Source organism: Corvus cornix, chromosome 9 (genome assembly GCF_000738735.6).
Source record: "Corvus cornix cornix isolate S_Up_H32 chromosome 9, ASM73873v5, whole genome shotgun sequence".
NCBI lineage: Eukaryota > Metazoa > Chordata > Aves > Passeriformes > Corvidae > Corvus > Corvus cornix.
The window spans coordinates 11,085,269-11,110,470 of record NC_046339.1 but is presented as its reverse complement, the minus strand read 5'-3'; the positions used below and the strand labels follow the sequence as shown (position 1 = coordinate 11,110,470).

General features: G+C 48.8%; 1 protein-coding gene across 1 annotated transcript; it reads left to right on the top strand.

Moving 5' to 3' along the window:
- The first annotated feature begins 10,016 nt into the window (after positions 1-10,016).
- CLDN1 (claudin 1) lies at positions 10,017-21,451 on the top strand. The gene is made up of 4 exons (XM_039557107.1): positions 10,017-10,249; positions 18,287-18,451; positions 18,914-18,998; positions 19,481-21,451. Exons 1-4 carry the CDS (start codon positions 10,027-10,029, stop codon positions 19,641-19,643), a joined length of 636 nt encoding a protein of 211 aa, XP_039413041.1. The 5' UTR covers positions 10,017-10,026; the 3' UTR covers positions 19,644-21,451.
- Positions 21,452-25,202: the final 3,751 nt, after the last annotated feature.

The window sequence follows — 25,202 nt, the reverse complement described above, 5'->3', positions numbered from 1 at the left end:
CACACAGGTATGATGCTTACACACGCTCCTTTAAAACTGCTTTTTTAGTCACACCAAAGCAATAAATGCTAAAACAAGCATTTCATTACAGTATTTTTAGGTTCTCAAAGTACCATGTTGTCTTCAGTACAATAAATTTAGTTTTATGGCTGCCTATGAAATCCCACACCTGAGAAACACATAATCTCAATGACGTATTACTAACCCCATTTTGGAGCTGGGGAAAACGGGGCCTGGCTAAGTGCCTTTAGATCGAGAGCGAGGAGTCACAGTCCCGCTCCTCTTTAGCACCGGGGCAGGACTTTCTGCCTGGGCGTGGTGAGATCCGTATCAGTGGAAACGTGTGTGACCACTCGGCTTTCCTGAAAGCCGCCAGAGAATACGCAGTGCCGTCACTGCATACCAGCTCCACGCAGGTGTGTGTTGGCAGAGGAGCTGGGTAGTGGATCAGACACACCTTTTCCCGGCATGTCACAAGTTCCAGTCCACGGCCCTCGTCCCCAAGCACCCCGGGGGCTGTTGATGCCCTGCCACGTCCCTGCGGCGTCATCCTCATGCAAGCGTGCCTTTCCCAGCATGAGCCTGAACTTTCCCGTGCGCTGATACGAGGGTGATTAAAGGCAAGTGAAGCACAAGCTCTGTGTCACTGCTAGCAATCGTTCAGGAAGGGAAGGGAGAGCAGCGTGAGCATTTAGCTCTCTCCAGAGTACCAGAGAAAAGCACAGGAAGAAAGGTGCCGCGGTGGAAGGGGTTTGTGCTGTGCCTGTGCTCCGCTGCTGCTCCTCAGGGACACCTTAGCGCAGTGAGAGGGGCCGTACGTGCGCTTCACCCTGCAGGGCTCTCCTGGCTGAAATCCAGACCCCCTTGTGACTCATTTCACAATAAACATCCGCTTCGGGCCTCTGTGCCTCTCGCAGATACTCACCAACCTGCTTATCTGAGTGACGAGAGACCCTCTATAAGACTCATCGAGAAAGGGACAAAAGTAACTGCTGGGTTAGAAATGCAGTTTGGTAACAGGATGTTTGGTCTGCTATAAAAAGCCCAGGATGACAAGAGCTGAGGCTCGGAGAGAACAGTTGCTGCTGTGATTCACAGACCATGAGCACAGGAGAGTTTTGAGATCGGGTTAGATTAGTGGGGGCCAGGTTTGGGTACTAGATCTGCAAGGAGTTTCCCTGAAGAACTCTGGGGCTGTGACTGTTTAAATCACTGTCTGCCCATCTGCCTCTACCCACACACTCACTCTCCCCTTCTGTTTAACATCCAGCATCCAAACGGGACACTGAACGCTGCCCAGAGCTGGCATAGTGACCACCGGCTCTGCCCCCCCACCCCCGGGGCACTGTACCCTCTGTGCACAGACAGGGTCTGGCAAGGGGGAGAAGCCAACTGCAAACAAAGGCTCCTATAAGGCCACCCCTTCACTCCAGCCCTCTCCTTGTGCAGGCAAGGGACAGGGCAGGGATGTTTCTGCCCCTGCTGCAGAGCAAATTAGCATGAGCAGAGTCCCTCATGTCTCACATACACCGCATCACTCCCCACCTTCATCATGCAGGCAAGCTGTGCTGAGGCTGGAGGACAAAACCATGGAGGAGGAATAGAAGGAGGAAAGAAAGGGAAGGACAAATTAATCCTTGATGGAAATCCCCTACAAGGGCAGAATTGCAGTCCCAGCCCTGGGACAGGAGACAAGAAGAAGTGACTCCAGTCCTCATCTCACCCCAGGCATTTATATAGGGAGTGTCTTCATCTTCTCTACTATTTTCTCCCCTGTCCTGTCCTCTCCCCCACATCGGAGTCTCTCTGTGCACTATGAGAGGAAAGCACAGCATGTCCTTTCCCTCCTTCTTCTATCCTGTCCCTATTCTGCCCTGGTGGTCCCGATTCATGTAGGGTCCGGTTTCTGTTTTTTACGAAGATGTGTTGTTCCTCACCCAAGCTCTCCCTAAGGAGATCATCCCTCCCCCTTTTTCAGGCTTAGAGCTTCATTTGCACCTTCTTTGTCAACAGCACAGGGCGTGGGCTCCCGGAGTGCTCCCGAAACGCCCATCGGCAAAGCCTCTGTGTACATCGGGCTTACGGGAGAGTTTCACGAGCAGAGAGACACTGCTGTGAGAGAAACACCCCCAGCCAGATAACTGGGGTTTTCAACTCCCTCTAGGCACTGAAATACGACCTTGGGTTTCCAATGTGCGCTTTCAGTCCTAGCGATAAAGGGTGTGTTGGAAAGTCCAGGGAAGAAACTCCTTCCCTCCTCCTCTGCCAACACACAGCTCTGCTTTCAGCGCAGGTGGGTCTTGCACTTGGCCAAGGCTTTTCAAGGGTTTCATTCCCATGTAGGCACTGGAATAACTGGCCACATTTAAATACTTATTTAAGTGTTTAACCCTGCTCCCCACTGAAAAATCCAGCCATGTGGGTCACAGCAGGGGCTACTGAGTGCTTCAGAAATACCTGGCTTTGATTTGGGTGTCCTAAAGAGGACTGAAGCACATTGAATGTCAATACTTACAAATCCCACCCTTCTGCTCCTCTCAGTTTCCAGAGACAACTACTTGTTGGAAGATGATTTTACAGGGCCAGCGTATCTCTGAGGATGCTGAGCAGTTGTTAACTGGTTCTGATGTGTCACAAGGTTTCCTACAGCACAGTAATCTGTGTACCTTGAATTTTTCCAGTGTCCAAGGACAGCACAAATAGGTTTGGTCTTATTGATCCCCAGAGGAATTCAGAGCAACATGTGAAAGGGGCTAAGTTCAGCAACCTGAAAAAGATGTGAAACCTCGTCTCCTAAGATTGGCATTGCCCCTAACAGTCTGATCTAGAAATCTGGCAAGAGTTTATGGCAGAGCCTTTCTAGGAAGGACACTGGAGCACTTTATCTTCCCAGCACCAATTACCTGATATGTCATAAGGGCTTAGGAAAAGGGCAGAGGTTGTGGTCCAGGCACAAAAAGGTGAGACATAGCCATACCCTGAGATGAGAATCTTTGAATAATTGACGAAGTGCTGAGTACAGCTTGGGCTTTTCCTTGGTGTGAATGTGACCCCAAAAACCAGACTCACAGGTACTTGATCCTGATGGCTCGCTTGGCCAGTGGTTGAGCAATGTAAATGGTGGTAACTCTGACTTCACAGAGGTAACTCTGTCTTCAGGATTGTCTGAACAGTGGTTCCTGGGGAGGACGTCAGATCTAGTCATTAGGCATCTTCTCCCTGTCTCTTTGTAATATCACTCCAATGCCCCCTTCCTTCTTTCATCTGATTTCAGGAAGAACAACCTGAGGTTATTCCAAAGAGGAAAATTTTTCAGTGGTGATTCTGAAGGTGGCCAGATTCTTGCCAGTCTCAGGAAAATAATTTCATAACTAGGGCATCAAGTTCACAAATGAGTATGAGCACCACTCATCACTGAACTCCTGGTGGACATTTGGTGAGGTTTGGGTAGAAATGTGATTCTTGCTATAACTGGTCATGGAGGATCAGGACCAAGACCTTGGAGGCATCAGGAACATGATGAGAGCAAACGGGATGGGTAGATGGCAAGGGTTAGGTCTTCACAGAGCCCATTTCCTTGAGGATCTGAGATGTTTTTCTATCTGCACTTAGAAAACTCTTCCATGGATGGTACCAGACATGAATTTTACTTTCTCAGGATCTTGATACACATTGCTCATGGCTCATGCACTATGACACTCACACACACATGGATCTGCCTCCCTCTCAGTCAGGCCTGGGTCTCACTTACTATCCCTGCTTCCCATCTCCTGCCCTGGGACTGTGACACCAGGAACTGCTGCTCTCCGTGTGTTCCTAGCGGCACATGGTGGGGAAAGTGGCCACACTTTGTGGTTGACCCTTCTGACAGGGCATGCTTTCCATTTGCCACATCACTGCTGGACCTCTTCCCCAGATGCCTCACCACACCTGTCCCATCATGACACCATCGTTAGTTTCATACATTCTGAAATGACATTTCTTGTTGATATGATGTAGAGCTACCCTCTATCTACAGCACATAACTCCCTGCTTTTCCCACCATTATCTCTCTAGTACTATGAAACTCATTGTTTCCAGGAATTTGATTGTGTCTGACTTTTGTTTTCTATCTGGCCTCTGGTACAGAATGTCCTGTGAAAGAACAATACTAAAATAGAAAAATTGAAAACAAAGTAAATCCTACCATACGGGTCAAATCTCTTGGCCTCCAAGGGTTGAGTTTTGTGCCATGGAATCTCTATCAGGGCTTCCAGTATTGGTTTGGGAAACAACACATGAGCAGCCAAGTGCAGGACCACCTTTATTCCTCAGCAGTTCACTGCCTTGCATGGGCAAGCCCTGAGGTCTGAGAGCTGTGGGTAATGACACACAAAGAACAGCTTTACACATGCCAAAACCACTTACTTACAGACGAGAAAGATTCCAGTGTTTCTGGGGCATTCTGAGGCACAGTCTTGGGCCCTGCAGTCATTGGCTGATTGCTGATTCAGAAGAGAAGAAAAAGCAAAGGTAACAGGTGAAAACTGAAAAGCCGGGGAGGAGACATGATTCCTTTCAGAGCCCTCACTAGAGGGAGGTTTGGAGGAGAAGTCAGGAGTTCAGCCAGCCTCACACAACTTCGGTGGGTTACATATAAGCACATTTTAGCTACAGCCAGATGAAATCCATCATCTGAAGAGCAGAATTAAACTACTCCCAAAACTGTAACCTCATTACAACCAGTGAGAAAATATGAATCTTTGAATAACTGCAAGAAGAGGGTTGATTATTAGCTTGGTTTATCTCCAGCTGATTAGGAATTCCAGGTCATGTCTGCTGACCAAACATAGATAGGTTTATGCTGTTCCTGTCCCCAATATTTGAGAAGGAGTAATTAATACAGCCTATTTTAAAACATATTTTCAGAATATATTCCCTGTATGTAATCAATATCAAATAAGTCCCATCAGCCCCTCCAACTGATGCTGCCTCCATCAACCACAAATTTCAACACCAAAGAGGAAATCTGAGCTTTGCTCCTGGAAATGACAATTTCAACTCATCTGTGCAGGCAAAAGCTCTGGTTTTGGTGCTGTTCACTGCCTTGTGGTTTTTAGGCTATAGGAGTCATTGAAGGAAGACTTCTCCAATAACCTTTTTGTAAAACTTTGTACTGAATGTCATCTCTGCAGGAGTGAACAGCAGGTGAAGGGTTAAGCTTTCCTTGTGCTGCTGCCCTCTCCAGCCCTGCAAGCTGTGATCTTTGGCTGCTTCAGCTGCTACCATGGTCAAACACAGTCTGCCCCTCACTGCAGACAGGGCTGGACACAATCCTGACTAATCCCAGGGAAGATCTGCAGAGGCCTTAGATCCTCCTGACATCTGGGCAAAGACATCTGGGCGCTGCCTGCAAAACAGTGCTTGGAGCTAAGGTTCAGCTGGGGTGTTTCTCCTGGACGGATGGAGGAGTAAGTGGGAGAGAGAGAAGAAAAAGCAGCCTGCAGATAAACAACGAAGTCTTTTTAGTGTTTTTCTAGACAATGTAAACTTGAGCTAAATGCATGTGGTTCTACCAGTCTGCTCTTTTCCTGCAGAACCTTGGGGACTTCAAATGAAACAGCAAGTCATAGGGTTCAAAAGAAACAAGGTGTTGCACTTTCCTGTGAAGCACAGAGTAAATCTGCAAAACTCCTTCCTGCACAATGCTGCAAGTGCCAGAAGTTTAAAAAAACAAGCAGCTGAATTTATGGAGGGAAAATCGAGTGAATAAAATTAAAGTACTGGCACTGGCTCAAGTTATATTCAGACGTGGATCAGGGCGGGCTGCAACACATTTTGGGGAAGGGTCACTGTGCTTGCATTATTTCCTGGCTCTACTACTGGCTGCTACCAGAAATATGGGCTGGAGTACTCTTGTCTGGCCATTCCCATTTTCTGGTCCAGTTATGGAGCTTGTGCCTTCACTCTGAAACCAGAATAATGCAGCTGTGCCTGCTCTGCACACCTGCTGCTCTGTGCACCTGCCCATACTTACAATAACTTACAATCAGATGTTTACCCTTATACATGAGTTCAAGGATGAAGTCAGGGGAGTCCGGGGGCCAGCTTTGGTGTGCACAAGGACAGGGAACCACATGTGAACCTGTGCTTCCCAAACACAGGCATTGCACAGTGAGACCTTCCCCAAGAAATGTCTGAGAGAAGAGGAAACCAGGCTGCTCACCTGCAAGTCCTGGCAAGTGTTAAGGCTTGTTTTTGCCAGAAAAGGAAACAGGTATCGTTTACTACCCACAGAGCTCAGATCTCTGCTGAGTACAGCGCTGAGGCTGCTCTCTGACTCACACTCCCCCCAAGGGAGTGACATGACCAAGGTGTTGAGCATTTGGCCAGCGCAGCCAGGGCTGTGGCACACGGGGGCAATCTCTTTGAACAATTAGAGGAGTTTCTCTAACTGTAGACAAAAACACCCCAGTTTGATTTCAGGGACTGTCTATGCACACGCCTCTTCTCACTTGGTCATGCTATTGTAAAGGAGAAAAAATTCAACTTGCATGTTTACTTAAGAGCAGGCCAATCACTAAGGACTGTCACTACGGGAGTACCTTTAGCCTAGAGAATACAGAGGAGATTGCAACATCGTGGATAAACCCAGGTCTTTCAGCTGAGATTAATGATCTGAAGAAATGGTATCTCCCAAAAGTCAGGTATAAAAACTAGGTGAAAATAGAGTGAAAACTCTTTGGGACTTCCAATGAAAAAAAACCGAAAATAACCTCAGGCAGAGGAGGAAAGACAGTGATTATGGAGTAAAAAGAGGTTTTATTTTGCCCATTGAAGCAGTGCAGAAAATCGTCCAATAAAAGAAATAAGGTATTTTATGTCTCAAAGAAAGGAAGGAAGTGCAGAAGAGGAGACAAGGTGCTCTTAGGGATACTGTAAAATCCTCTGCAAATTCCAGAGCACTGAGAACATCGACGAGTGATGAAGGGGAAAAATGGAGTTTCAGTGTTTATCTTGCTGTGTAAATTCCTTGTGATGATTCCACAGAAATAGTTTCTGGGTTTTGAAATCTTTCATGAAACATGAGTAAAAAATACCAACCTCAAATTGTCTCTAGAAAGCAAAATACAAATTGGGTGTTCATGAGGCTGGCACTGTGCATGAGGAGACTGTGTAAACTCTGTGTACAGGTTGTCAGGGATGTTCAGTGGTCAAAGAGACACTGGAAACTTGTGTTGCAGCCTATGAGGACTATGGGAGGTCCGAGAGCACGTGGATGTGTGTCCTTATTGCCTTTCATCGGCTTTGTTTGACCCAAGGCCACTCTGTCACCCAGTAGCACTGCCCAGTGCAGCACCATCAGGGACAGAGGAGCAGTGGGATGGCTGTACAGCCCCTCAGGAGCACAGCGTCCATCTCCAGGCAGATATAGGCTGCAATCCCTCAGTAACCCTCACAGAATATTGCTGTCTCCAGTGTAAGTTCCGTGGCCTCTTGGAAGAGGAAGAAACTGAGCACACATGCTGTCCTACTGTATGAGTAAGCAGTCAGACTCACACTACAGACAGATTTGGCACAAACTGTCTCAAAAGTGCCACCAGGATAAATTCTAAGATAAATCCTAAGTCAAATTTTCCCAAGGACAGAGTGGTCATGAATTTCAGTCCATCCAAGAGCTAGCAGCATGGTCAGGGTGCTACAACACGCATCACATGCTGGTGGCTGCATTTCCCCAAGACCACTCTTGATGTCCCTCCCAGTACAAGTACAGTCGGATCATTGGCACCCGGGACTCCTCCCTGTGCTTTCCTAGAAAGTTCAGCATGAAGTCCAAGTCCTTCCCATACAGAATGGTTCTGTTCCCCCATGTCCTGGCTGCTCAGAGCCTGTAGACAAAGGATCTAAACCTGCTAAAAGTGTCTTGGTAGCTTTTAACCCTGTCCAGATCTGACCTTGCCCTGCAGGAGTCAGTGAGGAGCTGCCCAATCTGTCGGAGTGGGGTCTGGCAGGAGGGTCAGGAAAGGGGTGAGTCAGCTCAGTGCTCTGAAGCACTGGAAACACTGCACATTCCTTGGCAGATGGACACTCTTGGACTGAAATGACTATGCAGATGTTAATGATCAAATCCAGACACTCCTAACTCTGCTCTCCTCAGGTTCACATGAGTTTCTGCCCTGCCTTTTTACCAGGCAAGGGATTGTTCCTCACAGGAACCAGCTCCAATAGCCAGCACCATGCTGGTTTCCCTGCTCCCTATATCAGTTCTTCATGAATACACAGATAAATGCATCTACTTTGTTATCTCTGCATTGCCAAAGAAAACTTTACTGCTTTCTTCTTCTTCACTCCCAGAAGTATAAAACTGTGGTCCATGAAGACACAGGAAAACTGAAAATTCTTCAGATGCAGAGTCACAGCTCCCTATTCCTTCGAAAGTGAAAAAAACATGACTGTAAAAGTTTGCTACCAGGCAACTGGGGTGGATTTCATCACACCAGCACTGCTGCCTGGACAGTGGGGACCTGCAGCCCCAAGTGTTTCCAGAGCAAAACAGCCTTGCTTTGTATCTGTCCGGTGGGACAAGATTGCAGTGGCTTTTCTCCCCTTTGACCCCCCGGCATTGCACAGGACAGGTAGGTAATCATGAGCCTGTTTGTCTGTTTGCAAATCTCAGGAAGCAGCTCCAGCAAAATCTCCTAAGTCATCAGAATGCAGCAAAACACGGTGTCAAAACAATGCAACCCCATCCGTACCTCCAGCAGGACCTTTATCAGGAATTACCACCTGTTTATCTCAGAGTCTGGGATTACAGCAGGTCCAGGCTGAAGGACCCCTCCATCCAGCCTGTGGTGAGAGCAGGCAGCACCACCCAGCTCATGCCATGCCCTCTGAAGGAGACAGCATTTCTTCACTTTGCCTGTTCTGAGTCGGATGTGTCAATATTCAAATATTCACGCAAGAGAAAGGGAAACTATAGTAACTGGACAAACACACACCCAAGAGAGAGGACACTCCTTCCTGGTCTGTAATCCCCTGGTTCAATACAATTTAGCAAGTCACTGAAGTGAAATTTCTCCCACTAACGCAGAGGTGTACGGGACACTGTTCTTACTAAAATGGTAGGTTCAAAAGTTTGGATTTGTACGTGGATGATGAGTGTTTGCACAGCTGCCTCTCTGAAAGCCCTTAAAAATCATAGTACTCATAATTCCCATGACTGCTCTACTGCCTTCTCTGTAGCTGGTTGTCCCACGTGTGCTGCATGTCCAGGAGCCAGGCAGGGAATCTGCCAGGAGGGGAATGCCCCCCTGCCTTGCCTGGCGGCACTGAGATGGCTGGGGAAGGTGGTCACACATGCAGCAACTGGACAAGTGGAACTGGCACAGCCCCATCCCCACTTCCCTGCCCACTGTGCTGGCTCCTGGAGGGAGGGACAGCCAAGTTTACAGCTCCAGCAGGTGAAGAACAGCAGCGGGCTGCCAGTCCCAAGGAAAGCGAGAGGGAGTTCTCACTCTCAGGACCCCCAGCTCTAGGAGGGGGCAGATCCACGAGCACAACCAGGGCACCCTTCGGAGGTGCCAAAACATCCAGAGGTGCCACCTCATCCCGCTGTGGGGGACAGAAGGGACGGTTCCACGAGGCCTTTCTCCAAAGGGAGGGGCAGGGCGGGGCTGGGGTCACCTGGGGCTGTGGGTCAGGCCGAAACCCTGAGGGAGGGGTCGCTCCGGGTGCGTTCGGGGCGGGGGTCACCTGGGGCTGTGGGTCAGGCCGAAACCCTGAGGGAGGGGTCGCTCCGGGTGCGTTCGGGGCGGGGGTCACCTGGGGCTGTGGGTCAGGCCGAAACCCTGAGGGAGGGGTCGCGTTCGGGGCTGCGCGGGCCGCGGGAGCCCCGCGGGGCGGGGCCGGGGCGCGGCCGGCAGGGGGCGCGCTGCGCGCGGGTTTAAGAGGCGCGCGGGGCGGCGCGCGGGCGGCAGAGCGGCGCGCGGGGCCGTGCGGAGCGCGCTCTCCGTCCCCTCGCTGCCACCGTCCCCCGGGCCCGCAGACATGGCCAGCGGAGGGCTGCAGCTCCTGGGCTTCGTCATGGCCTTCCTCGGCTGGATCGGCATCATCATCAGCACCGCCATGCCCCAGTGGAAGATGGCATCCTACGCGGGGGACAACATTGTCACGGCCCAGGCGCTCTACGAGGGGCTGTGGATGTCGTGCGCCATGCAGAGCACGGGGCAGATCCAGTGCAAGGTGTACGACTCGCTGCTCAAGCTGGAGAGTAAGTTGGGGCTGGGAAGTGGTGAGGGTGTTGGAGTGTCCGTCCCGTCGGGGCTGTCCCCTCCACCCCAGCGCCTCTTGCTCCGGTCGGGGCGGAGGGTACCAGTCCCGCAGGGCCATTACCCCGTGTCGGGGTCGGGCTTGGGCTTGTGGAAGCTCAGGCTGAAGTACTTAGACTGGGTTTGCCAGTCCTGTTGCACGTCCAGTGTCCTGTCTCCGTCGTCGTCATCCGTGTCGTCCCCTCGCCCCTCCGAGTGCCTGTCGCGATGGGGGTGCCACTCCTTTCGGGTGTCACGGTCTCTGTCCCGTTGGATTTACTCAGCCTGTCCCTTCGGGGTTGAAGGTGCGGGGCTCGGGGTCCCCCATCTCTTTCATGATTCCTAATCCTGTCGGGGGTCGGATGCGTGTTTCTTGGGGTTCCCCGCTGGCTCTCCCCGCCGCAGCTGGGGGTCACTCCCCGGTGACGGTCTTTTGGGGCACCCTCGGCAGTGCCTCCTCCCCGGGCGGGGAGCGGGGGCGCCCGGGGGGCAGTGCCCGGGCAGGAGCAGGAGCTGCCCCGCATCCCCCTGCCCGTCCCCCTCCAGAAAATGTCCCGGGGGGAGGAAAGGTCAGATTCTCTACGTGTGTTCCGGAAAACGCCTTGTTTGCGAACAAGAGCTTTTGGCTGTGGAGGTCCCGCGAAGGACTGGGCAGCCCTGGTTGGGCACGGCTGAGCAGGAGCAGAGCTCAGCAGCGTGGCCGTAGTGGGCTTTTGGAGCACGGGTCCTATTTGCCTTTGACTGTTTTGGTCTTTTGTTTCCTGGGAAAGTCGCTGCTGCTCCCGTGGGGCTTTTAAGCAGAGGGCTGGCAGGTGAGCTGGCTTCCTACCCAGGTAGCACTGCCTGTAGTTTTTAGGCAGGTCGGTGTGCCGAGACAATGTTTGGGTCTCTTATCTTGTCCTGGGACGGCAAAGCCCATCTCATGCAGGCAGGAGCTGCAGCCCGGCTGGCTGGGGTATCAGCCTGGCTGCTGGGGTGTCATTCGGATGCTCAAGCCGAGCTGGAGCCACACAGAGGGCTGTTTCTAGAGCGCTGGGGCAGATAACTTATGCTGACACCCAAAGGGGTTAAAAAAAATTTACTCCTTTCTCAATACCCCTCGTCTCATCCCGAGTCCTGGAACACCCTCATCCTTCCCTAATTAATAAAATAATAATTGCCACCTTGGTCACCTTCTCCTTCCCAAAGGAACGAGCAGGCAGTTTCACGTAAGCCGAGGTCCGCGGGGAGTGTCCCCGAGTCCGATTGCTTCGGCCCTTCCTGTATGTCCCGCGGTGAAGCCGGACCCACCTTCGTGGCCAGCCCACATCAGTCTGTCCTGCTCCCTTGCCCCAAGCCCCCGTGGGCCCTGCAGCTGGCGGAGGTGCGGATTGCTCCCATCGGGAGTGCTGCGCACCCACTTGGCACTCGCAGAGTGCGGGGCTGTGCTAATCGGGGCAGGGCTGAGCGTACAGTCCGGAGTGGTAATTATGTGTAAGCTCAGCTTCAAGCCTCTTATCTCTCACTGGAGGTGGGGGGCGAAGATGCCAGCAGGTGCTGAGGAATCTCCATCCACCCCCTGGATAGCTTGCGAAAGGTAACCTTGCCTCGGGGGCTGTATACAGCCCTTTGTGCTGTAAATGAGACCCACCTGCGGAGCCCGCCTTGAACAGACTCCCCAAAACCTGCCCCAGGCCCTCCGGCCCTGGCCCATTCAGGGCTGAGCGCCGAAACCAGCTGCTCCCCTCACCTTTGTCCCGCGAACAATACGGGCTCTTCTCTTCCAGGGCTGCGAGGGAGGGAGGTGATGGGGACCGAGGCTGAGCTTGTAGTGGCCTTTTCTGTTCTCGCCGAGCTCTGCAGGACAGAATGCCTGAGAATTCTCAAATATCACAGGGGATGTTATCCTCACAGGGAAAATCGGTGAGGGCTGGCAAAAAGACTCCTCGTTCTTGCGGTCCCTCAGATTGCTTAGGCTGTGCCTTTCCCGCTTGAAAGCGGATCATGCCTGGGGAAATACACCTTATCTGTCGTTTTCCCTCCTCATATCCCTTCAAGGTCTTACAGCCACGTGGGCTTGGGCAGGGACTTGCAATGCTGGTTTGGATGGAGGTGCGGAAAAAAAAGACCAAACAAAACCCCCAAACCGTTTATAGCCAATTCAACAGCCACACCCCGGGACAGGTGCAGTGGAGAGTTCCCTTACTGCATTCATCTGAGTCCTGGTGAAGGTGGCACAGCTGTGTGGGCAGAACTTCTGCCTGGCCACGCTTTCCTGCCAGAGCTTCACATGCCCCAGGTGCTCTGAGCCACATGTCAGAGCCTCATGTGCTGATGGGAGAGGCTCAGATCTGTAATTACGTTGTCCCTGTGGAAAGGACTGAACCTTCTTGCACCTGCAGTAACTCGTGTTTGTGGGAATGCTGGAAGGCTTTGCCAGCAAGCTTTGGAGTATCTGATAGCTGTTGCCATTGCTCTGGATGTGTCAGTGTTTGGCTGCAAGGCAGAGATGGGGTTGGCACAAGCTGATGAGCACCATTAGCCAACCGAGGGGCCTCCAGCTGCCCGTGTGGGCACACTGCTGGAGTGCACCCATGCTGGCACTTCTCCCGCAGCTGTGTTCAGCTGAGGGCTTATGTCACTGCTCCTATTCAGGCAACAGAAAGGCTGCGTTTTGCTGGCTTACGTGAAAAGCAGTGTGTGGCCACACGCAGACATTCAGGCAACAAATGCCACCCTTGCAACAAGGCTTTATTGCACAGCCTCAGCATTGTTCTTGTGGCCCTCCAGCATGGTCCATGGAGCTTAGCTCAGCTTTGTGCTCCTCGGGGTCTCAGGGGGATGGTCTCAGACAGGAGGGAGTAGGGCTCCTGGTACCTTTCTCTGAAAGTTTTCAGCCCCACCTAATCGCGTTCTCCTGTTCAGAGCAGATGTTCTGGATCCTGTCTAGGCTGTTATAGCTGAAGATACTCATCGACCTGTTTGGTTTTGCTGGGAGAGGTTCTGTGCTTGAGACAAGCTGAGACTCACCTATCAATTCATCACCAAACCTAGTACATCCACAATGAGCCTTTGTGCCCTAGCCCAGAAAATAAACAAGGTTTTGAATGCCCTCTGGGTCAAGCAACATCGCTGAAATGTGAAATCTTCCCTCCTACACCTTTACCACCCTGGCTGAGCCTGTTCCAGGAGCTGGGGAAGAGAATGGGTGGGGGAAGGAACGGTTCATGCTCAGGTTACTGCTGCTCAGTTCTGGTGGTAGGGGAGTTGGGAGGGTGGCCCAGGGAGGGACAAAGCATGAGGGACATGTGTCCAATTCTCCCATCTTTAGATCTTGATTAAGCAGGTAGAACCTGCTGGTGGCATCTGTGCTTTCATGTGGGTTAAGGGTTAATTTGCTACCGTGTTTCTCAATCCCTGTTCCTTCCTGATGAAAAATCATGATTGAGCGATAAAGGTCTCACTTGTGCTGGCTTTGAGAAGGTAGAGGGTTACTTGGAATGCCACCGAGGCTGTTCCTGTGCAGTGCCCTGGTGTGTCTGCAAGAGGGGATGGGAGTCTGTTGCAACACACTGGCTTTATTGCTCTACAAGCAGCTTCTAAGCGGCTTTAGCTGTTACTATGTGTTACTAAATCTCTTGGTAAGGGAATTTCCAGGCTTTGTGGGAAAACAGGCTGCCCAGGTCTCCTCTGACCAGGAACCTGGAAATGGTGGTACCATGCTTGTCTTGCCACCAATCTTTGTCAGTGAGCGTAGGAGGGAGGACATTGAACCTTACTTGCTTTCAGATACACAGCGTACAAGCCCACTGTTACCTACTGAACTTGCCTCTTTGCACTGGGCATGCAGTGGGGAGTTCCCAACCTTCCCATTTTTTCAAGAAACAGGACCCAGAGTCCCTGTTCTGCCTCGATACCTCTGTACCGTCTTCTAGACTGGTAGGGAGGCACTTTAAAAGTGTCCAGATTGGAATCTGATGCTGATGGGTATGCAGGGTGGGCCTTTGCAGGGTCTGGTAAGGGGGTTGAAAGCCTCCAAGCCATTAGCAGCTTTTGGGTGCAGTGAGAACGACTGCGAAGTGTGAGAGATGTTTGCTGGCCACCTCTGAAGCTGTTAACTGCTTGCTCTCTACTGCACAAAAGTAACTTTCGAATGCAGGCGGGGCAGACCAGCAGGATCTCAGATCCCTCTCCTTCCAGGGGATCCAGCTTTCGTGAAACCCCGGTGGGAAGGCTTTGAAGGCTGCTGACTTCTCTTGGAGGCGGACAGTGGAACATGCTTCCTATACTGCAGGGGTGCTTGTAGCTCCTGGGGAACTTCCCTCCTAAGGATTAGAGGGAGCTGCACAGCATCTGTCTCACCTGTATTCTGTCATCAGTTAGCTGGATGGAGGCCCATGCGAAGGGAAGGAAAAGTCCTTATTTTAAATTAAGGCAGTTGATGAGCATCCCTATCAGAGAATAATCTGCACACAGAGCCATTACAGCAATTTTGCCTTACAAACAGGCATTACAAAAATCCCATGGCACTTTCCCAACAGCTTTTCTGTAATATAAATGACATAAACACATTGAATAAGGAAATGGGATGATAGAAAAAACCCTCAAACATCTGCAGGTGAAATACTGAAGTACTTTTTTATATAACTAAGCAGTTACCAGCAATTACTTCTGTCTCAGCTGATAGTTATGGGAAGGAAAAAGTATTACTTAAGCTTCAGAAACCACTAACAAGAATTCTGAATGGTTTGTCAGTATGTTTTTAAAACAAGTGGGGCTTATTCTGTGAAACAGGTGTTATCTGCAGCAGCATGTTTTGTTATTTTAGGCCTTGCAGAATGCAAATATGTTATTAACTGTCTTCAGTAGTTTTACGCCTCTGTTCTTCAGTTCTTGCTGCTTTCTTGCTGTGGGCTTTTCAGGCCATGTCTCTCATTGCTAACCAGCAATCAAAAGGCTTGGCTTCAGAGTCAATACTGGTTTGTGTTGACAAAATACTGTTGCCGTCTGAAAGCTGTTGTTTGGTGCCAGACCAGTTTGTCTCACCTTGTGTAGGACTGTTTTTTCCCCAAGGGCTCCCAAGACTGCCTGGGCTTTCCTGTTCCTGTTGGCGAGACAGTTGCAGCAGCAAGGAGTGTTGGGGAAATCCTGTTTTCCCTCTAATATGGTAGAAGTTGTAAAGTTAAATTGCTGTGGATTACTTCTACTTGCTGTCGGTAGCCTGTCCTGTTTAGCAGGTTGAGACAATATTGTACTTGTATAATTTTGGATTTTTAAAGCATCTGGAAAGGCCCGTGTGAACAACAGAACTATTATTAAAGTAGCTTTCCCAGCCCGTGGATGTGAAGCTTCCACTGACAGCGCATCTGTTAATGTGTAGTTAATAACTGGGAGCTTGTATGATGATTAACTGTGGCCAGTGCACTGCACACATTGCAAAAGTGGTAGGAGGACAAAAGCGCTGCCTCCCAGGCTGTGCTGGGAGCTTGGGGCGGGTGGAGGATGGCTGGCTAACACAGTCATGGCACATTACAGCTTCTTGGGACAAAGGAACAGAATGTTTTGCAAAGGCTCCAACCTGTTTTTCTGTCCCACTTCAAGTTTCCTACATATTTCTGTCCCTTTATGCCATGGAGCCATGCATGAGGAGGGGGCGAGGGCACCAGGAGTTGTCCCACCAGCGTCTGCTGAGAGTGGGCAGCCCTGGGGAATGCTCACAATGCTGTATTTTGTTCGGCTGCTCCTGCAAAGCTGTCGTGGCATGCATCCAGTTAATACTTAAACATCTTGAGATATTAGTGGGTTTCATAGTTGGGTTTTTAGAGGTCATATAAACTTTTTCCAGCATTTCCCTGTGTTTGTCCCTTGGCACTGTGTGTGAAGGTGAAATGTTTCTTCCCACCCTTATAATTGGTTTTCTAGTTTTTAGAAGATAGCATTGCCTATTTTGAGCTTCATGAAAGATCTCTTTCAAAACCCTCTCCTATAAAGTCATTTCTTCTGCAGCAAGACTGAGCCCAATTTACTGTAGTCTTGATAAAACCAGTTTGGTACCTCTGCCGAAAATACAGTTTCCCATGCGTAGTACAAACTGGTATTCAGCCATGGGCCTCTCCGGAGCTGCTGCTGTAGGGCACAATTTGGCCTTTAATGTATGGCGGCAGAGTTGGGTTTCCTGGGTGGCAACCTGTCAGTTGAAGTCTTTCTGAACATTGGCATTACTTTTGTAAGGTAGAAATTATATTTGGAGTGTAATCTCTGACACTGGAGATAAATCAATTAAAAACGAGTTTGGATCTGCAGTGGTGATTTATGCTAAAGTGACAAATGGCTTTGTTAATGGGTTTCTGTACTTGGTGCAGCAGATGGGTTTTGATTAACACGTGGGTGGTGCGGAGGTGTGTCACCTTCCCCTTTGAAGAAAGGGAGAGATATTAGCCAAGCTGATGGAGGACTTTTTCCCAAGAAAGCAAACACTCATCTTATAAACGTGTGTTCCTTCCTGTTGCTCTGATTGTCTTTTTGTGTTGTGTGTAAGTGGTTTCGTAATCTATTTACAGAACAATAAGATTGTGTGTGAAGGGGCAGATCCAGATCTGTTTTAATGCAGAATTAGAGCTTGGTGTTGGTGTGGGTCACAGGAGTTTTCCTGCACAAGCAGTTCTGTGGGACAAAGTGTGGTAAAGGAGCTGCAGGGGCTGGCTGTGTGGCCTTGCTCTCCTCCTAGCTGGTGTCAGGTCTGAGCTCTGAGTTTCAGATTGAGCCACAGAGCCCATTGTTGTGGCAGGGACTCGGGTGGGTTCACCATGCCAGCCCTGACTGAGTGTGCAGGTGCTCTGTTGAAGGCTTAAATCTTGCAGTTGTTCAAGCCTGAAATGCTTTGCAGAGTTCTATCAGGATGCAGTCAGGGCGTTTTGAGGGGTGAGCTCCAGACCTGAGATTCTGTGTCAGGGGACACTTGTGCCTTGGTTATAGCATGCTCCTTGGAATTTATTCCTTTTATTAACCAGCCCTGTTTGTTCTCAGGGCTCTACAGGGCTGTATATTAAAATCCATGCTGTTCAAACAAACTTGATTTGCCAGACAATAAAGCTCAGGCTCTTATTGCATTGCTAGTCAGGTGTTTTGTCACCTGAGGGTTTTTTTTAGTAATGACTTTGTTTATATCACTACTTGTCTTTCTGTCTTTGGTATCAAGAAAATCTGAGTTCAGTAGCTCACATTCCTAGAGTTAGTGTGTCAATGCCTTCAGATGAGTCCATATAAAACCAAAATCCTGGGTAAAGTACATCAAGTCTGTCTGCTGAGAAATCAGGCAAATTCCATGCTTGCCTACGGGAGGCATCACCCCATGCTCCAACTCTTCAAAGCACAAGAGGCTCTTTAAGCATTTGAGTGTCTTTGAGTCAGTTAAATATTTTAAGTAGAAAAGAAAACAAAGTATTTTTTAATTGGCTGGGAAAATCCTATTTCTTTTGCAATTGTATTTTTGTACCCTCTGTGACTCAAACTGAGAATTTAGCACCAAGAAAAAATCTAAATCAGCACTGAGTTATTTGTATAAAAGACAGGTTTTGGAAGTGTTGAGCAGTTAAGGGGCCTTGCTGTCTGCTGTGGGACTATTCATATGTATGTCACTATTCATATTAAAACGTGTGCTTAAGTACTTTGTCAAGGTAGAGCCTAAATCTGAATACTTCTTTTGATAAACAGATATGTCCTTCCAATTGGGATTCAAATGATCAAGGAACAAAAGATGTCTGAGGGCAATTCCCAGGTCATTTCCTGCAAAAACCGCTGCCTGCCCTTGTTTGCCATGCATTTTAGAAGAGGCTGAGTCCTCTGATCCTGATGCATGACAGTCTTGAGACTAAAGCTGAAAAGGAATGTCTTGCTTGGATGTATCCTGTGTACCAGGGAGTGGGAATATTTAGATACATGATTGCTGAGCCCAGTAATTTGAATTTCGATTTGTATCTTGAGTTTTCTTTGAGGGTAACTCAAATCCTAATGTCTTCCAGGCAGCCTGCAGGCCACAAGGGCTTTGATGGTGGCTTCAATACTCCTGGGGCTTGTCGGAGTGTTTGTTGCTGTGACAGGCATGAAATGCATGAAGTGCATGGAAGATGATCAGGTGAAGAAGATGAGGATGGCTGTCTTCGGTGGGGTGATCTTCATCATTTCAGGTTGGTAACCTACAGATGTGCTGAGTGTTCAGTGTGCTGTTTCCTAGGTGGCATATATCCTGTGATGAATGTGCAAGGGCTTGATGTGTTGCTCCAAAAGCATTTGGTCTGGGAACTCCTTAGAGGACTTTGACACAGTAGTTCAGGCTACCTGAGGCATCTTGGCACTGGCATTGCACTCTCTGTATGGACTTCATGCTTTCTGTACCTGTTGGCAGAGCTGAGTTTGACCTTGCTTCAGTGAAAAAAGTCTGTCAGCAGAGCAGTCCTGCCTTTGCTGCAGTGTAACTGGGGGAAACCTCAAATCTGTTCTTACCTTCTCTCCCAACCAGCACTAACTGAAACAGCTCAGAACCTCCAGGGTAGCAGCAGCTCGGCTTTACTCCAGATGCTGATTCTGCTGCAGTGATTTTGCTGATTGTTTTTTCTTAAGCCATGACATTGTGCTCTCTTTACGTGCAGGTCTGGCAGCACTGGTGGCCACGTCGTGGTACGGCAACAGAGTGGCTCGGGCCTTTTATGACCCTTTCACCCCTGTCAACACCAGGTACTGACCCTTTTGGTGTAACACACTATAGTTCAGCATGACAAATACTCACAGAGCTTAGTTTTGAGTAGCAGTTGCTCAAAACAAAGAAGGGAATTTTCTGAACTAGCTGGGTTGTATCCAAACTGTGCAGAAAGAGCTGGGACCAGATCTCATTTTCCATGTGCTTCTTAGGTCTTGGCTTTAAGGCAGCATCCCTACCAGAGACCTGTCTGGTGGGACTTCTGCGATTTTTACCCCACTGCATGCTACAGGCCTGGTTTGCACAGAGCTTGGCCTGCAGCTCTGTGGGGTGACCCAAAATACTGGACAAAGCCAGCTCTGAGCTTTGAGGGTCAACAAAGCCTGACTGCTCCAAGCTGCTGCCTTGCAGGAAGCCACATCCGTCCCAGTTTTGGCTTCCTTCTGCTTTGTGTGAATGTATTACTCCAAGTAATACCCCTGGATTACAGTGATTTTCACTTTTTCCCTTCTTTCTTTAGATTTGAATTTGGGTCAGCTCTCTTCATTGGCTGGGCAGCTGCATCTCTGGCCATACTGGGGGGATCCTTCCTCTGCTGCTCCTGTCCACGGAGAGAAACTTCATATCCACCCACCCGAGGCTACCCAAAAAATGCCTCCTCCACAGGGAAGGATTATGTATAATGAAACAAAGAAGAGGAACCACCAGCACTGGTAGTGAAAGCATTTTGGAGAGGACACTACAATGCCACTGTCCTGAGCAGAGTCCAGGCTCTAGGTTCTGCCTTCCTCTTCTCCCAAAAATGTGTATATTTTTGTAATCCTCTTTGCTACTGGACATAACTTCTCCTTTCTCTCCCAGCCCGTGGAGGAAGGCTAGCCTAGATTCATAGGTATTGCCACTGGAAAGATGAAACCTCCAAGCTTGGGTTAAGTTTAGTTTTTGGGAGTAAAAGGGAAAATGATACTGTTTTTATAGACGGATGTTGGTGCTTTTTTTAGTTGTTTGTTTTGGTTTTTTTTTTAAAAATAGGTGGTAACAATTCAGTCCCATATCCCATTAAGTTAGAGCCCAGTGTGGTGTGTGTAGAAATTAAAGGAACATATATTATATACAAAATGATGAAACCAATAGCTTAAGGGGAAACATAATTTTGGGGAAAAGACTTTACATGTAGGAATGTTTGAAGAGATATAAAATTCTCTTGTACTGTCTTATTGGCATCATCTTCAGCACCCTCCTTGCCATGCAGACAAAGAGTCAGAAACAAATTGCTGTGACTTCAGTGGAAATCCATGCTGTCTGTGCACATGCTGTTGGCCAATGGAAGATGCAGTGTGAGGTAGAGACCACAGAAGTTATCAGACTCCCAAAGCATCTGCAGGTTTCCCTGGTGCCAGGGAAGAGCTCAAGGAAAAGGATTGCCTTCTGTTTTCACTGTGTTTCTCTGAGGCTGTAGCTGTTCCTTAGACACTAAGAGCTGCCAGTGATTGTTTCTCCCTGTTCCCACCCTGGCAGCTGAGCTTGAAGCTTTATCCCCTTGTGTGTGTTACAGGTTACCTTTTAACACTCTCCTCTTTCCTCGAGTCTTTCTTGTTTGGGCTTAGTTTGGCAGCAGATCAACAAATCTCTGTTTGCCTGATGCAGCTAGCTGTGTTAAAGCAAACTGAATGCACTGCCACTCCCTGATGTTTCCCCACGGATACCTCACACGCTGCCATTCCATCCTGTCTGTTTCTTGTAAACACTTTCAGTGGTGATAGGAAGGCAAATTCCAAGAAAACTGACCCAAAGGGTATGGCATTTGCTTGTAATCCAAGCTCACCAAAGAGGAAGAAACAAACATTTTAAAGATGTAGCCATCCTTGCATATTGAGTCATATCCAAAAAAAAAATAATAATAATGCTGTTCATCAAAGGTTCCCACCCCTTTCCCTGAAACACCCAGTCAGTCACTTGGTGTTGGCTGACACTGGGAGTTAAGTCTTGTAATTCCTAAAGGGATGGTGCCACTTCTCCAAAGCTCAACCTTTTTGTATAGAAGGAAACTGGTGCTTCTGACCAGGCTTTATAATTGTGTATATGTTCAGAGGCATCAGATCTCTTGATTTCCTTCTGTAGACAGGGAGAGCTATGTACCATGTTGGTGGTCTGTACAAGCCTTGTACCTCTGTTTTACCTGACTCCTGCAGCATAAAGTTACTAAAAGAAACCAACCAGAGCATTTGCTTCAGGCTTGAGTTGATGTTGGCCTGTACTTGGAGCTGGGCCATGTGGCTTCCCCTTCTCCATGGGGAATTGCCTGTGCACAGCAGCTGCCTCGAGAGACCTCTTGTCTTGGGAGATGGCAGCTCAGGTCACATTAAAGAGCTGCTGAAGTCTGTGCTTTTGTATTTGCATTAACCCTGAGCCAGGGAGCAGATGCTTGTATTGGGAACTTGTACAAAGTGTTTTAAAAATTTCAATAAATGGACTTTTTTAAGGAAAATCAGACTACTACTTCATTTCTTGTTTTTGAGCAGAACTTGGAATGGTGCACATGGAAGTGAAGAGTGGGAACTTGGGCTTTTGGGAGCCTGTCTGCCAGGATGGAGTTTGTTTAGCCGTGTGTATCTATAGCAGACATAGGTGGGGACAGATCTTCTACAGTGAGTCAGGCAGTTGTGGCCTCTGGCAGAAGCTCACCCAGTAATCTGCTCCGATTGCAGCCCAGGAACCAGAAGGTCTGCTCTGCTCCTTGGCAAGGCAGGCTGCACCCTGGGTGGAGCAGGAAGGGGCAGGGGGAAGGCAGATGGCTCCCTTGCAGGGGAGTGGGAGCTGCAGGAATGGGGGAGGGATGGGGTGTGGAGCCAAGGTGTTCCCAGGGGAGCTGCTGTGCCCTCAGATCAGTGAGAGTCCTGCTGCTCCATGTGTGACTCCTTCCATCTCACTCTAAAGCTCTTTAGGGAGTGTACTGTGCTTCTCCTATTGTGACAGCACAACCTTTTTTGCAGGCCAGGTAGAGAATGGTTCCTGTTGGGCATGGCATCTTCTAACCTGCACTGATACCTCCCCAGGGTATAGCAAAGCTCTATCCCCCTGCTTCTACTTGCCCTGGAAACCTTTTTCTGTTCACCAGGCTTTTGAGTTCATCCCTTTCATATTTTTAAGTATTTGTGATGAGAGGCAAAATGTATTAAAAATGTTTTCTTAAGCTCAGTCAAGGAGCTGCCTCTAGTCCCTCACTCCCCAAGAACTGTTTGCTTTTGTAATTACAAACAATAGGAGCAAAGCTAATTAGGCCTTGTAAAGCTGGCAGAGCAAAACAGCCAGGCATGTGGCTGGCTGAGTGAGCTTGCAGTGCCTGGAGCAGGCTGGTTGCCTGGCATAGTTTGGGGTCTATGGTCATTCTTATTCCAACCTGTCAATTAGTCAAGGATTTCCATTGAGATTAACTTTTTTCCCATGTTTTCGTGCTCACTCCCTCTCCAAGGACTTTTGCAAGTTCTACTCTGAAGTTTCCTGGGCAGAAGAAGAGAGGAAAGCAATCCCATCTATAAAATGGTCAGGGCTTCTCAGCAGCTGGCAAAAATAGACCACTGCAGGAGATGCAGGTCTGTGTGTGGGACTGGCACAGGGGCAGGAGCCAGAGGCTACCTTGTTTATGTGTTTACTGTACTTTTAACTGGATGAAATTCAAAGCCAAACTTTAACTTCCCCTGCCTTTCTTCCATGATCATGCAATTGTACTCGGTCATGTTTTCTACAGCCCTTTGGCCATCTCTGCTGTAGGCTGCATAGAAAAGGAGTTGCATGGGTTGAAAGTTGGGGGAGTTTCTCACTGGATTTCAGTCTTTGCACGTGACTGACATTCCTTCTGCTAAAGCCATCTTGCAATGAAATGATGGCATTTGTCTCTGCAGACAATGGGAACTTTGACTGCTTCTTGGCATCTTCTTCCATATCATATTTATTATTCACATAGTGCCTGAGCTCTGTATACTATGCAGGGAACTTCACTGTCAGTGGGAATTACATGCTCATTTATATTGCTTAGATATTTAAAAGGAGTAAGAGATCTCAAGATGTTTTCAGAATAGCATCAGCCTGTTGGATTTCTTGGCTTCTCCAACTCAATAATTTTAAGAAATTGTTGATGCCCAATGTCTTTTACAGATTCAGTTTCTGATTTGCACATGAGCTTCTTGTAATAAATTTGGCTCTGTTTTCTGTATTGCTCTGAACACATATCTAAAGAGTACTAAAGCACTGAAAACTGACAATTAAGATCCCAGAAATAGCCAAGAGACCTAGTGACAGCTGTTGATGGCTGTTTGTGGAACACTTATTCAAGCTCAGAATCTTTTTAATATAAGGCAGAAGCAGAAATAATGGCATTACCGAGTGAAAGAAGTTAATGAAGGACTTCTTCTTAAGAGAAAACCCCAGGAATGTCAGTAAACTTCTTAAGTTGCTCAAAAAGCAGCAGATTTACAAATCTAGATGAGTAACCAGACTGAAAGAGCTCAAGCCTTTGTCCTGAGCATGGAGGCATTTGGAGTAACTTTGGGACAGCCAATGAAGTGACAGTGGTGCAAAATTGTCTCAGTGTTTTCACAAAGGACAGCTAAAAGCTGCCAATGGTAGCAGCATCTTCCAGGGTCTTACACCTGAGTCTGCCTGAAAAGTTATTTTGTGGTCAGCTCTTTGCACAGTGTCAGGTCTGCAGTCAAATCACAGAACAGCCTGGGTTGGAAGGGACCTTTATGTGTCACCTTGTCTGTGTCCCTGCAATGGGTGGGGACATCTTCCATAAATCTTGCAATGTCAGACCTCGCAAGTGGCCAAAGCCCTGGCACTGGTGTGTATCCCATCAAGATTACTCACCCACAATGTGGTTTGCCCACCATCTTAGCACCTACCGGCTGGCAGAGGAGGTGGCTGGTGCCACACAGAGCAGAGGAGCCACAGGCTCACAACAATCACGTGTTTCAGCCAGGGCTTTGCATCCAACTGGGCAACTGATCTGAGCTTTCCAAACTGGCCTTTGGATTGCAACACAAACAGCATTGCAAGGGTGTCCTCCTTGTCCCCCTTCATTAGACTCTTCATTCCTCCACTCCCACTGGTTCTTCAATTTGCCTCGTTGCTGTTTCCCTGCTTCTAGAAGTCCAGCCTGCGACAAGGAGCTTGTTCTTCTATAGCATATTGCTTTTGACCCTTTCTGCAGCTCCTGAAGTCCTGCACTCAGGCATCTGCATCACTGATCAGAAAGGGAAAAACACTCCTTTGTTGAGCCTCATGTGCTTGATTGGAAAACATCCCAACTCCTACTGCTTTTCCAGAAAAGCCCTGCCTGGATTCCTAGCATACTGCGTCAGGGACTCGGTGTTCCTAGGGTCTACATTTCCTACTGCGACCTACTGTGAACACCAGGAGCCCTTGGAACTGTGGAGCCTGTGGGTGCTCCTGCTTTGCTGCCACAGGGGCCACAAGGAGCCATCGGCTTGTGGGTTCTGCCATGGCTGGGGGCCAAGCCCTAGACAACCCACCTGGATAACACATCTGCCAGGTTTGCCTTGAGGCACAGAAGCTGCCCTCTCCACTCCTCATCAGCCAGGCCCCAGGAGCAGGTTTCATGTCAGAAACATGAATTTTGATGTTAAGTTTCCCATATTTTTGCCTGGTTCTGCTTCCATTGTGTCCTGCTTCACTATGGTCATACAGATCCTCCCTCCTGCTGGAAGAAGGACTATTTGGAAAAGTGTTTTCATCACCAGGCAGGTCCACCTGACAATACCAGGCTGTTGCTGACCGGTACAGCCAGGCTGGGTGGCACTTTCTGGGACATTGCACAAGTCCCCATTCTTACCATGGTGTTTTTGTACTTCACCTGCCACATCATAAAATTCCAAGCCTGCAAAAGCTACATCACTGGCTCTTGTCCAGGAAGGTGAAGGATGACAGACATAAAAAACTGCATTTTCACATCAGGGCAGAGGATCCCGAGGACTGGGGGGTACAAAGACAGACTTTGCCAATGTCCTATAGCTTGAAGGTGGGTTTTAATGGAAAAAAAAGAAGAAAGTGAGGGAAGAACAACATGAACTAGCTAGTGCCAAGCTTTCTTACTTCCCAGGCTCCTAGAAAAGTCCCAGCTATGTGAAAGCTTCTCAGTGCTAGTACCAGTGTTCTCCCCTGCCATGGATTCACCTCCCTCTGCATGGGAACCACACAGCAAGGTTCAGCAGTTGGGAGGCATG

Coding starts and splice junctions, on each gene's coding strand:
- CLDN1 (XM_039557107.1), top strand. CDS start 10,027: ATGGCCAGCGGAGGGCTGCAGCTCCTGGGCTTCGTCATGGCCTTCCTC. Junction 10,250..18,286: donor CTCGCTGCTCAAGCTGGAGA/GTAAGTTGGGGC, acceptor AATGTCTTCCAG/GCAGCCTGCAGGCCACAAGG. Junction 18,452..18,913: donor GGTGATCTTCATCATTTCAG/GTTGGTAACCTA, acceptor CTTTACGTGCAG/GTCTGGCAGCACTGGTGGCC.